The sequence below is a fragment of the Brassica rapa genome, chromosome A08 (genome assembly GCF_000309985.2).
Source record: "Brassica rapa cultivar Chiifu-401-42 chromosome A08, CAAS_Brap_v3.01, whole genome shotgun sequence".
In the NCBI taxonomy this organism is placed as follows: Eukaryota; Viridiplantae; Streptophyta; class Magnoliopsida; order Brassicales; family Brassicaceae; genus Brassica; species Brassica rapa.
Window position 1 is genome coordinate 4,939,664 of NC_024802.2, and position 15,291 is coordinate 4,954,954.

The following is a 15,291-nucleotide window of genomic DNA, read 5'->3' on the forward strand; positions in this document are numbered from 1 at the left end:
CACGTAAAAAATATATTTTCTTGTAGTGATCGTTTGAACAAAATCCATCAAGTAAACTGAATTCGGTCTAAGACGGTCAAAGGACTATGCCAACTTAGAGAAAAAAGGAAAGATATCAGCTATAAAAGAAAGAAAAAAACTATATGGAAAAAAGGACATACAATTACACAGAAATCAGCCCAAAAACTAGATTTACATAGTTTATTTGTTCTGGCCCAGTTCCTAGCTCCTTTTTTGATCAATCAATAAATTTTCAAATAATTCATCATCGAATTCATATCTAGTGTACGCGCTTGCTGGATTCAGATTAAACATTTATCTATCCACCAAAACCATTTTAGAAAGAGAAAAAAAAAGAAGGAAAGAGGCCGAAACTTTATAATAATGTTAATCGTGGGAGGGCGAGAGACGATGAGGGGATTGCATCAGAAGATACGAGGACAAGGTTCCTTCTTTATCGTTATCCCCACGAAAAGACGGCCAAACCTGTCACAGCCACGTGTCAATCCGATCTAGTAAGTCTCTCCTTGGATTGGCTCGTTCGTTGGATTTATCACCGATCGCGTCTTTATCTAATCATCTTCCTCGAAACCTGCAACACACAAAAAAGAATAAGGCAATCTCTAAAACATAAAAAGGCATTTGGTGGCGTAGACGAGAGAGAGAGAGAGAGGATCAAAGATGGATCACGAAGCAGATGCATACCGTACGGATCTGATGACCATCACGAGGTTCGTGCTGAATGAGCAATCAAAGTACCCAGAGTCTCGTGGGGATTTCACCATTTTGCTAAGCAACATCGTTTTGGGATGCAAGTTCGTCTGCAGTGCTGTCAACAAGGTATAACATTTTCGATTGTCGCTTTTGAGCTTTGATGATGATCTGGAATCCACTTTTAGATGTCTCCATCGATCAAAGTCTTTAACTTTATTTGGTCTGCAGGCTGGTTTGGCCAAGCTTATTGGACTTGCTGGGGAAACAAATATCCAGGCAGGTTTTATGTCCTTGTCTAATTTAAACCTTTCTTTTTTTTTTTTATTGTGTCTAAGATTTTACAGTTGTGTTGTAATAATAGGGTGAAGAGCAAAAGAAACTCGATGTGCTCTCCAACGATGTCTTTGTCAAAGCTTTGGTTAGCAGTGGCAGAACCGTAAGTTTAAACATATTTTTTTTTAAAAAAAATCAGCATAATAGTTGGTTTTGTATCTTCTAACTGTTTTATGCCTTTTTGGGCAGTCTGTTCTTGTCTCAGAAGAAGATGAGGAAGCTACGTTAGTGGAGTCATCCAAGCGTGGAAAGTATGTTTTGTGATGGAAATGTTTTTTTTTTGTCTTTTCTTGTATTGGTAATTATTCGCATTGTATGAATAGGTACTGTGTTGTTTTTGATCCACTTGATGGATCCTCAAACATCGACTGTGGTGTCTCCATTGGAACCGTATGTTTTTCTCTCACCCAACTTTCCCAAGAGTATATTATTATATGATGTCAAAGTTTTGTCTTTTCTTTGAATTTTTGCTTTCGTGTGTAGATCTTTGGGATTTACACAATGAGCCACAATGATGAGCCAACTACTGAAGATGTCTTGAAACCTGGGCATGAAATGGTTGCAGCGGGTTACTGTATGTACGGAAGCTCCTGCATGGTACTGAAAAAAAAATGAAATTTCAAAATCAGTCTGATTAGTAGTTTGTTTCTGGTTTTAATAATTTGGCTCTCTCAGCTTGTGTTGAGCACTGGAACCGGTGTCAATGGATTTACCCTGGACCCATCTCTAGGAGAGTTCATATTAACTCACCCGGACATTAAGGTACCAATAAAAATGATTCTTTCTCTTTTCCGTCTGTTATGAATGCCTCAGCTCTTCTTGTGCACAGATTCCGAAAAAGGGAAACATCTATTCAGTGAATGAAGGCAATGCTCAGAACTGGGATGGTCCAACCACAAAGTATGTAGAGAAATGCAAGTTTCCTAAAGATGGTTCTCCCGCTAAGTCTCTGAGATATGTGGGAAGGTATTGGAAGAGAAACCTTCTCTGTTTCAAACCTCAGTCATTAAAAAATTGCATATGCTTATGTTCACATTTGGCTCTTGACAGTATGGTAGCCGATGTTCATCGCACCCTGCTTTATGGAGGAATCTTCTTGTACCCGGCTGACAAGAAAAGCCCCAATGGGAAACTGCGGTAAGCTTCGAATAAAACTTAAAATTTTTGAGGTCTTTCTGCTTTCAAGTTTGATGATTTGAAAACAGCAAAACACCGCAGAAACTTAAAGCTATCTTGTTTTTGTACATGTAAACAGTGTTCTGTATGAAGTCTTCCCGATGTCGTTCTTGATGGAGCAAGCCGGAGGACAGGCCTTCACTGGCAAGAAAAGGGTAAATTAAAATGCAATCTTTCAATGGTTTTGTTTGTTACGGTTAATGGGTCAAGTAGTATAACTTGAAATGTCATAATGCAGGCGCTAGACCTTGTGCCGGAGAAGATCCATGAGCGTTCTCCTATATTTCTTGGTAGCTACGAAGATGTAGAGGAGATTAAGGCTCTGTATGCTGCAGACGAATAGAAGAAATAAGATTCTCACTCTTCTTATTTCATCACTCTTCTCTCTTATATCTATGTCTTCTTCTGTTGAGACAAACAAATGACTCATTTATACAAGGGAGACTTTTTCTCATTTTTTCAATGCACCTAAGATATTTTTTTTTCATTTTCTATTCTAATCTGTCTCCCGCTCGCAACACTTATTGGTGGATTAGTCCAAACCTATCCTTCAGAGTGATACCACCACGTATATCTCTCATCTTTAGAGCCTGGTTCAAACTTCTCATTTTATTCCATGAATTATTTGGGGTATCGACCACACATGAAAGAGAAGATACATGGATATATGAGAAGTAAAGCAGACTAAGACAATTTTAAATATTTTTTTCCTACAATTGTCAATTGCATTAATCTTTAAAAGGTAATTTCGTAAAGCAAATTAATATTATCTACTTATAAATCATTTTTAGATTTATTTTAGATAAATTTATCAGTTTACTGTGAAATACTTTTGTAATAATATTTCAGAAATATCCCTTATATATATTAAAAGAGGAGCACTGGAGTTAATGTTTTCACACCAAGTTGGACACGTGTCTATTGGAGAGACACTCTCACAAATAAGTTTCCTTATTTGCTTTCTCTATAAGCGAATTCTTAAAGAGTTTCCTTAATCTACAAAAAAAGGTAACCAAGTAATGTTTTGGACTTCTCACGGGAATCGCAAGGCGGAGAGTTTCTCTTCTTCATTCTTAAGCACCTATTACTTCAAACGTAATATTTTTAAAGAAACCTTCGGAGTTCTACGAGACCGATTCAGGAAACGACGACCAAGTGACCCCGAAGCTCGGAACGTTTAGACACGCCGTGGTTGAAGACGAGCCGCTCTGTCTTATCTTCAGACGAGACATGACCATTCATCTGAAAGAAGAACGCATCAAGAACACTTTGAAGACGAGAAAAATCTGTATCATGTTCCAACGACACACGGCATCATAAACTCTGTTCTGTCCTCTTGAGTAACACTTTGAAGACCATCGTCGGTCGTGGCGCATCCGTGCACATCGCTGGACGGTTACAGTGTGTCGTTCTTCGGAGGGCTGCGCGAAGACATGACGCACCATGATATAATGTGTTCGACGGCACCCCACTGCATAATACATTGAAGCTCCCCACTGCATGACACATTGCGAAGCTCCCCACTGCATAACACATTGAAGACATGACGCATCATGATATCCGCGGGTAGTCCTGGGCGTTCGGTGTACCATTCGGGTTCGGGTCGGGTGAAACGGGTTATCGGTTTTTCGGATGTGGGGATTGAAACACCATTCGGTATATTTGATTTTTTGGTATGGTATCGGTTCGGAACTCGTCGGTATCGGTTCGGATCAGAGGAGCATTGCAATATCCATGTAAATCCGAAGCATAAATGGATTCGGTTCGAGTTCGATTAATTGTAACCAAAGTAACCGAAATTCAAAAAAAAAAAACCTGAAAGTACAAATGGATTCGGTTCGAGCTCGGTTAATTGTAACCAAAGTAACCGAAATTCAAAAAAAAAACCCTGAAAGTACTACAATATAATTTAAAAATCCGAAAGTGAAAACAAGTGAACTCACCATAACATAAGAAAACAAAGGATCCCGAAAACATCCAAATTCAAACATACTCAAAGTTGTGAACACACCATAACATAAGCAAAAAAAGGATCCCGAAAACAAATGCATAATAAAGTTCTAAAAAACAAGTGCAAATGAAAGTCTTCCTTGATCAAGTCTCTTAATCTCTTACTCCACGACTGCTGCATCTTCATTCTCTGCAAAATTAAAGTTACAAACAATGTTTAAACTGTACATTTTTATTGTAAGACATTAAAAAAATATATAGAACTAAGAACTAAGATTATTACCTCTTTCAAGCTTATCATCCTCTTCAAGATCAACAAGAACTTGTGCATTTGTAGGCGGTCGTGTCTCAATCTCAAGATCTTGTTTCATCCACTGCTCTGAACACATTAACACCTCAACCATAAAATGAGTGAGACAGCTCCTATGTGGTTCGAGAATCCTACCACTAGTGCTAAAAGCACTCTCTGAAGCAACTGATGATACTTGCATTGCTAAAACATCCCTAGCAATCTCAGACAACACTGGAAATCTGCTTGAGTTTGTCCTCCACCAAAACAGCACATCAAATTCCATACCAATCAACAACTCTGGGTTTTCCACACTTTCTCTGAGGTAAGTCTCCAATTCATCCCTTTTCTCTCTAACCCCAATCTCGTTGAGCTTCTTCTTGTACCTCACATCAATTCTCCTATAACCAGCACAATCATCCACTAGCTCCATGTTGCAAGGCTGCTCCCGTGAAGACTGAGATTTGGTGGTAGGCTGAGATGATTGGTCATCCGGATCAAAACCATTCCCATGTCTTGCACTTTACTCTTTGAACAAACTTCTCAAGACACTTATCAAAGACTCGTACACCTCCTTGTACTCGACAGTGTCTAGCCCATACAATTCCTCAAAGCACATCTTCGCAAGCTCCAACTTCTTGGTGGGATCAAAGACAGTGGCAACCATCAACATCTTGTTCATATTCTTGAGCCCATCCCAATACTTGTCAAACTTTTTGAACATTTCTGTTGCCTTCGAACTCAACTCAGGATCATAGTTCGTGATGAGTTCCATCAGATTTGCAGCAATGGTTACTATCTCACCATAACACTTATGCGCATTAAGAGAAGTTGAAGCTGAGACCACCAGTGTTGAGTTGTAAAATATGAGAAGAAACCGACACAATTTCTCAACTGCATCCCAATCCTTATGCTGAGGAGGACCAACCCTTTTAGAACCGTTCTCCAACTCACTGAAGTAGTCGTTGTACAACATGTCTTCTCCCTCCATCTTGTCAAATGCCACCTTGAATTTCAGAGCTGTTGACAACATCAGATACGTTGAATTCCACCTTGTCTTGACATCCAGAGGCAAGCTTCCTCTTGTGATCTTACCCGAGTCAACCTTCAGCTCAAAAGACCTCAACATATTTGTATGTGATCTAACATACGAGATACCATTACGGATAGCAGCTACAGTCTGATCTATTTCTGCCATTCCGTCCCTCACAATCAAGTTTATGATATGAGCACTACATCTCATGTGCAAGAACTCACCATCTAAGACAAGAGACTGATCAGACACTAATGCAAATGCAGTGTGAAACTTCCTTAACGCTGAATTATTAGCAGTAGCATTGTCAACGGTTATGCAAAAAACCTTACGAATTCCCCATTCAGCCAAGCAGTCTAGCAAAACAGTTGCAATTGTCTGACCTTTGTGATCCGTGATGTGTTTGAATCCTATGATCAGTTTCTTCAAGCGCCATAAAGCATCAATGTAATGCACCGTGATGACCATGTAACTAGCACCTACAAAGATAAATTAAACAATGTGAGTAAGTTGTACTTGTTAATCAATAAGAAATAGAAAGAATCAGTCACAAACCTGTTGTTTGTGAAACCCAAATATCTGTAGTGATGGATACACGTTGCTTATTGCATAAGAACCATCTTTTCAATGCCTCTTTCTTCTCCACATACATCTTTACGATGTCTTTAGTTAAAGTCCTTCTTGAATGAGGAGTGTACCCTAGCATTGCCTACAAAGATATAAGAAAGAGACATAAATCGTCAGACAAATATTGTAAAAGCAACAAACGATAAAGGCAAACACTCAAGTAAAACTTACCTTTTTACAGAAATGCTTCCATGCCACACTATCAACAAATGCTAAAGGCAATTGTCCCAACAGAATCATCTCATTTGTTGCTTCTCGAAACACAGTTTCAGTGAGTTTACACGTCTTGAGCTTTCCATCCTCAGCGATACCTTTTTGTTTCTCTTTTTTGCTAGCTAACCACGCTTGATGGTTTTTGCAAATTTCAAGATGCTTCTTCAGGTTTGTGGTTCCTGATGTGGTGAGACACGAGTATTCCTTCTGGCAATAGTTGCATAAACACCTGTCTCTGTCCTCCTTAGTTCTTGTATAATGATCCCACACTTCTGATCTTGTTGGGAGGAGCCGCTTCACTTTAGATGGTTGAGACGTCACTTTAGATCGTTCAGGACTCTCGCCACATTCTTTCCTTTTGCCTCTGTTGCTATCCGGAGTTTGAAGGTTACTCTCATCATCGTTACGGGTTTCTCGATCAAGAGATGATGTCGAGTCCATCTGCTTCAACGAAATCAAGATGAACAGATCAGTTTCATATCAATTTAATCAATATAAGCAAATCAATTTAACCAATTTCAATGAAATCAATATGAATAAATCAATTTAACAAATCAATTTAACCAATTTCAATTTCAAATTCAAACTGTAACCAATTCTATACAAAGATTTAACATATTTAAAAAAAATATTGACATGCAATCGATCGGATTCGAAACAAGAAGAAGATAGAAAGAAGATGAACCTGTGATTGATTGCTGGAAAAATTTGATGGAGACGAATGGAGAGAATCAAGTTTATTTATAGTGACCATTTTGCTTTGATTTCTTGGTTTGATCGAGGAAGCTTTTGTGGGAACTAGGGTTCAAGCCGAAGAGAAGAGGAAACGATGAGATGTAATCGAGGAAAAGACGATATGGAACCGAGGAGTCGACATATGCCTATGTGCTTTGCATTAAAGTCGGTTATGTCCGGTTTTTTATTCGGATAACGGTTTAAAACCGAACCGGCCCGACCTCCGAACGATTGGCAATATAAAAACCAATAGGTTTTTTTCTGAAAACCGTTACCGATCCGACACCGGTTTTTCAGTTCGGTTTTTGGTTTTGGTTAATTACGCCCAGGACTATCCGCGGGGTTATTGATGCTATAATGTGCTCGACGGCGATTACTCTGTCTACCAATTACATGACGCATCATGATATAAGGTCATAAACCTTGGTCATAGTGATACTTACACTCGTGAGAAGAATATGCATACTATTTTCTGTCTAATATTGTTCTTGAACGTGACTTCTTCTTCTCACATAACTTTGTTCTTCAATGTGTCAATCTATGCGCATGCTTGCGATATAAAGACTATAGAGGAGTATAGAGAATCCCAAGAGGAGTGATCGAAAGATAAGATGACAACATCCCAAGAAGAGAAATCCATTTAACTGTTACTCAAGAGGACAGAATGGAGGAGATGATGACGTCTTTTCCTTTTCTCTTATAAGGGATTGGTGGTACTATATTCAACGTCCCATTAGTTTGTTACGTGAGAACTCTGTAGAAGAGAGAGTTTAACAGAACGTAGATATTGTAACTATGGCGATTTTAATTGAATTAATGAACCGAACCGGTTGGTTCCGAGTTGGAAAATCAATTGAAATCTGCGAATATAACCAATTCGTGGGTTGCTAGCCAAGGCAAAAAAATATATGATAATCAACTAATATAATCAGTTTATGGCAATATACTTATATCGTAGTGTGCTGACCGAAATGTAACTTTATGTTATCGTAGTGTGCTGGCCGAAATATATTTTAAGTTTCCAATTAAGAAGTTAGGTGCTGACAAAAAAAAAAGTTAGGTTTCCCATTTCAGTTTTATATTTGTGATTTTTAGATTTTGATGAAGATTTCATTATGTCACCTGGAGAAAATGAAGTGAACGATGGTAGAGAGAACCAAAATTAGTTGATGTGATTTGGTGTTAGTTTATTTCCGTTATTGACAATTTATTACAATGATCTTTCACTTTGAGTTTATTTTGAATTTGAAGTTTAATTTATTATTCAAATAAGAAATATAAATATTTATGAATTTTATATCTTAAATTTTTTTAAATGTCATAACTTTTACTTTGTTACAGAAAATTTTAAATAGTCTAAACTATTTTTTGATATTTTGTATGTAAAATGAAAATAAAAATATAAAAACTAAGTTAAGTATTTTCTAAATAACTTTTAAACATAAAATATATACATATCCAAACTATTATTTTATGTTTTAAAAAACATTTAGAAAATATTAAACTATAGTTTTTATATTTTTATTTTCATAGCTAATATATTATTATATAATAAAATTAATTCATTTATTAACCCAAGATACATCCGCGGTCGACCCAGTGACCTATCGACCCGGGAAATCCTTTTAACATAATGAGAAAGAAGGTTTTTGGATAAGCTTTAAGAAGTAAGAACATGGTAACGTTTATTATAGTTGTTAATGTCAACATGGTCACATTAAAAGATACAAAAGCCGGCAATACCACTCCGAGGTTGATTTAAATAATAATCAAAATTATTTTGAAATTTTGACAATATTTACGATGATGCTGGTGAATTTTTCTGATCACTTAATAAAAACTTTGAATTTTCTATTTTTTATAACTTATAGTATGTGGCCCTTATTTATTAGCTATTGATAATACAATAAGTTTGAAACACTCATATACTGAAGCCTATGAATTTTCGATGGAGAATTATCTACACTAAATTCTATAGAAGAATGATGTATCTTTCAATTAAAAACTGCTTAAGATATTTATTATATATTTATTTAAAAAATGAAGATGATCGCATTAAATCTAACTGATTGTATCAGGTAATATATCAAGTTTTTTACATAAAGTTTGCAATAATCGATATATATTCCAACTGCATATCTATCACCGAAAGAAAGAAAAACGAAAATCAGTTTAATCGAATAAACCAAAATAAATACAGCTTTTGAATGGTTGTTATATTTTAAAAGAGTTAAATCTAAAAAAAATCCAACATAAAACCAAATTGATAGGGTGATTGGTTGGGCTTTATCTACATACTTTAGCTTTATTGTTTTCTAAATCATTAAACTTTACCAATCATGCTTTAGTTTTACTTTTCAAAGTTACAGCCTACATCAAATTTCTATTAATTTTTACCAATCATGCTTTAGCTTTATTTTTAAAGCTACAACAAAAAAAATAAAGCAAACAAATTTCTTATGTATTTTAGTTAAAAAAAAAACCTACATCTTTAATTTATAGGCTCTAGAAACTGTAGAATTAAAAAAATATCTAAAATATCAAATAAATAAGATAATCATAATAAAAAAACTTCTATAAATATTTTACTCTAATTTTGGGTGCTTTTAAATTATTGAAATATTTTAAATAATATAAATATTATTTACATATCACATTTTAAATAACAATAAACTTTGATAATTTTGAAAAAAATATTAATATAAATTATTTTAAGTGATAAAATAATAATTATTTTATATATATACATCACATATTTCACATATTTTATTTTAAAATATCTGGAGCCTATAACTTACAACTACAACAAATTTAACTACAACAAAAGTTTCTGCAAAAATAATCTACAGTAACAACTTTACAGGTACAACTAATTTATCTACAACTAAACTTTTACAGCTAGAATTCTACAGTCACAGTCGAACCAATCATCACCAATATTCATTCTAAACATATCTAATATTTTCTTATCTTATAAATATTAAAACTAATAATTTTATCCCGCGCAAGGCACGGATTATCACCTAGTATTTTAGTATAATGCTTGTAGAGTTTGGTTCAATGGGTAACAGTGCTTTCCGGTAATCTACAAAATAGTTACCATGTCTGATGAAAGCTCTCAAGTAGTCCTGTGAGTGTCTGGTACAATCAGTCTGCTCTATAGATTTTTTAGACTATACATTTTAGACTTGGTGGCAGGGCCGTGCATCGTTAAGAGAAAAAGGCGCAAGCCTCTGAGAATCGTTAGACAGGTTCTTTAAAAGAGTCTCTTGTGTTTATTATATTAATATATATAATTTATTTAATTATGTTATTAATTTTAATAGTTAGAACCAATAAAAAAGTATAAAATGGCACATGAGTCTTTTTAGGTTTGCTCATCGTTTTTTCTTCATCTCTTTTATCCTACTTTTTTACTATCTATACTATTAACTATTAAGTGATATTTATGGTAATCATTATTCGACAGCAAAATTGGTGGAAAATTGCTAACAAATATGATTTTCCTTATTAATATCAGAGCCACTTAATCTTTTATAGATTTTATTCCTAACTATATGCAACTAAATCTCTCAATCTAAGCTTTAGTTATTAGAAAAAGAATAATTCTTGTGTCCACCCCTAGGGTGAACCTATAGGTTCACCTAGCCAATAATAACTTGCCACATCATATTTAGTTTTTAGAAGAAAAAAAAGGTAAAAAACATAAATGGAAATATCTACAAAATTAAAAAGAGAAAAAGAATTAAAAAAAAAAGGAAAACAGAATATGACGTGAAGTTGTTTAACGCCGTCGAATACAATTTTTCTTCTTCGTCGGCTGAAGAAAAAATAGATCACAGAGAAGAGATGAAGCTGTGTTTGTGATTTTCTGAGTCTTTAATTCCTTGCTTTCAAATCCAATCTCGAATTCACCTCCGATCAATGTACTTGTAACCCTAATAATCTTTAACGCCGTCGTCTTCTTTATCGACAAATCAAACCATGTTCATCCTTTTCTGTTTCTTCAATTCGAAAATTATAGAATAAGAAGGAAGAGTTGGATGGGAGAATAAATTATGGAATAAGCAAATCAAACCATGTTCATCCTAATCTGTTTCTTCAATCCTTGCTTATTCCATGTTCAAGAAACCTTATACCATGTTCATCCTTTTCTGAGCATGATTTTCATATAAACACTAACCTTGTAAGCCTTTTTACAAAAAAAAATAAAATAAACACTAAACCATTATACTAATTATTGAAAGGTTTAGTGTTTATTTTATTTTTTTTGTAAAAAGGCTTACGAGGTTAGTGTTTATATGAAAAGCATGCTCAGAAAAGGATGAACATGGTATAAGGTTTCTTGAACATGGAATAAGCAAGGATTGAAGAAACAGAAAAGGATGAACATGGTTTGATTTGCTTATTCCATAATTTATTCTCCCATCCAACTCTTCCTTCTTATTCTATAATTTTCGAATTGAAGAAACAGAAAAGGATGAACATGGTTTGATTTGTCGATAAAGAAGACGACGGCGTTAAAGATTATTAGGATTACAAGTACATTGATCGGAGGTGAATTCGAGATTGGATTTGAAAGCAAGGAATTAAAGACTCAGAAAATCACAAACACAGCTTTATCTCTTCTCTGTGATCTTTTTTTTCTTCAGCCGACGAAGAAGAAAAATTGTATTCCACGGCGTTAAACAACTTCACGTCATATTCTGTTTTCCTTTTTTTTAATTCTTTTTCTCTTTTTAATTTTGTAGATAATTCCATTTATATTTTTTACCTTTTTTTCTTCTAAAAACTAAATATGATGTGGCAAATTATTATTGGCTAGGTGAACCTATAGGTTCACCCTAGGGAGTGGACACAAGAATTACTCTTAGAAAAAAGTATGCTCATGTTTTAATATATTTCAAATGCTCGGGATAAAATGCTCCAGTTAATAGTACATCTTAGCTTCGTTATAGTTGATTCTTATGACTTGCTGCATTTTTTTTATAAATTAAATATTTTTACTGATTTTATCGTAAATTAAATATTTTTACTGATTTTATTCTTAACTATACGATCCTAATTGATTTTGAAGAGTGGTTTTTATTTTAAATGATTTAATTTTTCACTAAATGCAAACTATAAACTCCTTCAGTTTGAGATCAATCCTATAAGCAGTGTCATATTAGCATAATTTATAATGCTTGCTTTGTACAATAAACAAATGCACCTGCTTTTTAACAGCGTATAACACAACATCCCAATTATATTTCATATAAAAACTTTTATTACATCTATTTTCTTTTACCCTATTGACAAACTTTTAATAAATCATTTTATTATAATTAATTTCAAATTAGCGTCTATTATAAAACAATTACACTTTAGATGTTAGGGTTATGGAATATTAAACCCAAACTGCATTATACACGGGTCACATGTTAATAACGGACTTTTGAGTTTTTAATAGAGTTTTATCAAAAAAATTATTAATAGACTTTTTCACTGAATCCAAATCACATTATATATGGGTCTCAGTTCGAGTGAAATATGAAAACACTACACTACCGTGGAATATAAAATTTTAAAGGTAAAAATAAATGGAACACAAACTGTGTATATATGACCAAGTCTTTCATCAAAATAGATGTGTTGCATAAAAAAATGTAAAAGCCACATAGTCTAAATACTATATAAACCTCTTGAAAAATTATATTCATTGTCTTCTTTTGGCTTTTTTTTCTCATCATTGATCAAGATCATTGATCTAGGCATTACTTTAGATACGTCAACATATAATTGGCTATGTGAAAACACATGTTCTGGGAAAAACAATATAATTTTTTTGTTATTGATTTTTATTAGCCATTGTGAAAGCAAAAACAACAACAAATTGCATATGTTTCATCTTAAATGAAAAATTTGTTTATGAGGGTGAAATGAACATTCTCGAATAAAAAATTTGGCCAGTTTTTTGCTATTATAAGTTTAATCTCATCACTTGATTTACTAAATGTTTTGCAAGTGACTAGGCGTAGAAATTCAGTTTAAATTTGGGTTCGGTTTGGATTCAGTTCTCTTTGGACTACAAGAAAATAGACAAATTTGCACTGATGATTTTGTCGGTAATTCGACAAAAAAGACCATTCCCAACGAATTTCCGAAAAATCAGTTGTCGGGTCTATCTCGTCAGGAAAAAATCTGTTAGGAGTTTGTCAGAAAATTATACCGGCGAATTCCACGAACGTATTTGATGATTTTTTGACAAAATTAGCCATGGAAAAACTTTTTGGTAAATCATCGCCATAATCTTCTGACGAACACATAGCGTCCTAAAAATATCCCAAATCATATGTATTCGTCAGAAACATATCCCGACCAGAGTTGTTTTATCTGTAATTTATCCCGATGCCATTACCGGAAAACAAACTCTTTCATCCATATTTTTCACTTTTGATGAATTACCGACAAATTTGTTTGTCGTTAATTACCAGTGCACGAAATTTGTCGGAAAAAGTTTAAAATTGTTTTTTAAAAGTAATTTATTAATTTTATTTAAAACTTAAAATTTAAATTAATTTATTTATTTGAAAATATATATAAAATTTAAAATAATATATTTTAATGTGAAATAATGCATAAATGTTTTCTAAATAATAAGCAACTAGGACAAGACCTGCGACTTGCGCATAGTATAAATTTATATGAAAATTATTTAAGAAATATCATATGGAAAATAAAATTTATATTATTGACCGAATTAATAATTTTGGCTCTTAAATAATTTTTTTTAAAAAAAAATTGTTAATTACATAATTTGTTTACTAATGAACTCATCTCATCTTAAAAATATTTTAGGTCAAAAATTATTTATCGCATTAAAACCTAACGTTTAGGCCGAAGAATCCCATACCTACTATTTGGTTACAATAAAACTATGTCAGCTCGGTTTTATATCATGATTTAGCAATTTAAAAGTTAGTTATGGTTATGAGAAGTTTATGTTCACGTGTCAATCCTATCTATCTTCGATATTTTTCTCCTTTTTGTGTCTTTTTAGTTATTGCTCGATATAAATATTGATTTTTAAGTTTATTCTCATTTCTTTCTTTTATTTTGGTATGATATTTAGAAAATGTTTAAGATTCAAAATTATTAAAGAGATACATACTTAGGTTAAAATATGCGTCTTATGCAGAATAAATAATAATTATATATTAAATAACTACGAAATCAGTTATTATTATGTAATAAATTGGCTTGCACATATAAATCAAATGACCGCTCTTGTTTATTCGCAATCATTTTAGGATAAATAAATCAAAACAATCTATTTTATTTATCGTATATGATATATAATTAAATTTAAACGATATGAAGTATATATATATACATAAACACCTATTCAAATAAAATTATTTATGTATATGATTTTATTATCATTGTATCTTATTATAGAACAAAATTTAAACATTGATCACAAAAGTTTATGTAAGATTTTAACAGTTTTAGTAATTTATACTCGTTTTTAAAAATTCAAAATACAACATATACAAAAAAATCTAAAATTTTAATATATGATTAATATAAAGAATTAAACAAAAATGATAAAAAGTATCTATACTATTAAAGCAGAATCCCTAATAGGATTCTGCCCTTGATTTTGAGAATCATTTACAAGGGACTGCCATTTCCTATTTTTGCTTTTTGTTTTAAAAAAACGTCAACATTAATTACCACCAATCAAATCTACAAAACAATTACATAAAATCATTAACTGTTATACTTCTATTTTTGGCCTGATTTTTTTTCAAACCAATTACAATAAATATTACGTTGTGATTCTCCTAAAATCTAGGAACCAAATTTCGACATTATCACTAAATGCAGCCATAATATTAGGCATGTGCCATATTCACCAAGCAAAATCAGTGCATAATAAAAACTTAAAACAATATATATATACAAATGGTCTATAAGACCAAAAATAAGTATTAGTTTTATTGGACTACAAACGACAACAACAAATTTGTTGGGGGCCCATTCGATTTATATTTATCAAACAACCTTTAATTATATAGACTTTGAATTAATTATTTCAATATTTTAATTTTGATGTTAACAAAACAATTAAACATTTTTCTGATATTACATTAAAATATCACATTTACAATTAATAAACATAAAAATATATTTACAATATGGTTTTACATTATATTGCTAAACATTCTTAATTTAA

General features: G+C 32.7%; 3 protein-coding genes and 1 long non-coding RNA gene across 7 annotated transcripts in view; 3 read left to right on the plus strand and 1 right to left on the minus strand.

Moving 5' to 3' along the window:
- LOC117127157 overlaps window positions 1-10,678 on the plus strand; it is a 26,434-nt gene extending 15,756 nt beyond the window's left edge. The window contains exons 3-4 of the long non-coding RNA XR_004449984.1: window positions 5,795-5,801; window positions 10,666-10,678. This is a non-coding gene — a long non-coding RNA (uncharacterized LOC117127157). The remainder of the gene's footprint in view (window positions 1-5,794; window positions 5,802-10,665) is intronic.
- LOC103833097 overlaps window positions 1-15,291 on the plus strand; it is a 1,138,500-nt gene that overhangs the window by 805,573 nt on the left and 317,636 nt on the right. The window lies entirely within an intron of this gene.
- Window positions 428-2,717, plus strand: LOC103833143 (fructose-1,6-bisphosphatase, cytosolic). Its single transcript, XM_009109244.2, has 11 exons — window positions 428-840; window positions 943-990; window positions 1,076-1,150; window positions 1,237-1,298; window positions 1,371-1,437; window positions 1,531-1,644; window positions 1,723-1,809; window positions 1,877-2,013; window positions 2,098-2,184; window positions 2,303-2,378; window positions 2,462-2,717. Exons 1-11 carry the CDS (start codon window positions 682-684, stop codon window positions 2,564-2,566), a joined length of 1,017 nt encoding a protein of 338 aa, XP_009107492.1. The 5' UTR covers window positions 428-681; the 3' UTR covers window positions 2,567-2,717.
- LOC117127149 (zinc finger BED domain-containing protein RICESLEEPER 2-like) lies at window positions 3,103-14,183 on the minus strand. The gene is made up of 2 exons (XM_033276565.1): window positions 6,294-14,183; window positions 3,103-6,204 (listed from the first exon to the last, which is right to left on the minus strand). The coding sequence occupies exon 2, from the start codon at window positions 5,961-5,963 to the stop codon at window positions 4,986-4,988; it is 978 nt and encodes a 325-aa protein (XP_033132456.1). The 5' UTR covers window positions 5,964-6,204; window positions 6,294-14,183; the 3' UTR covers window positions 3,103-4,985.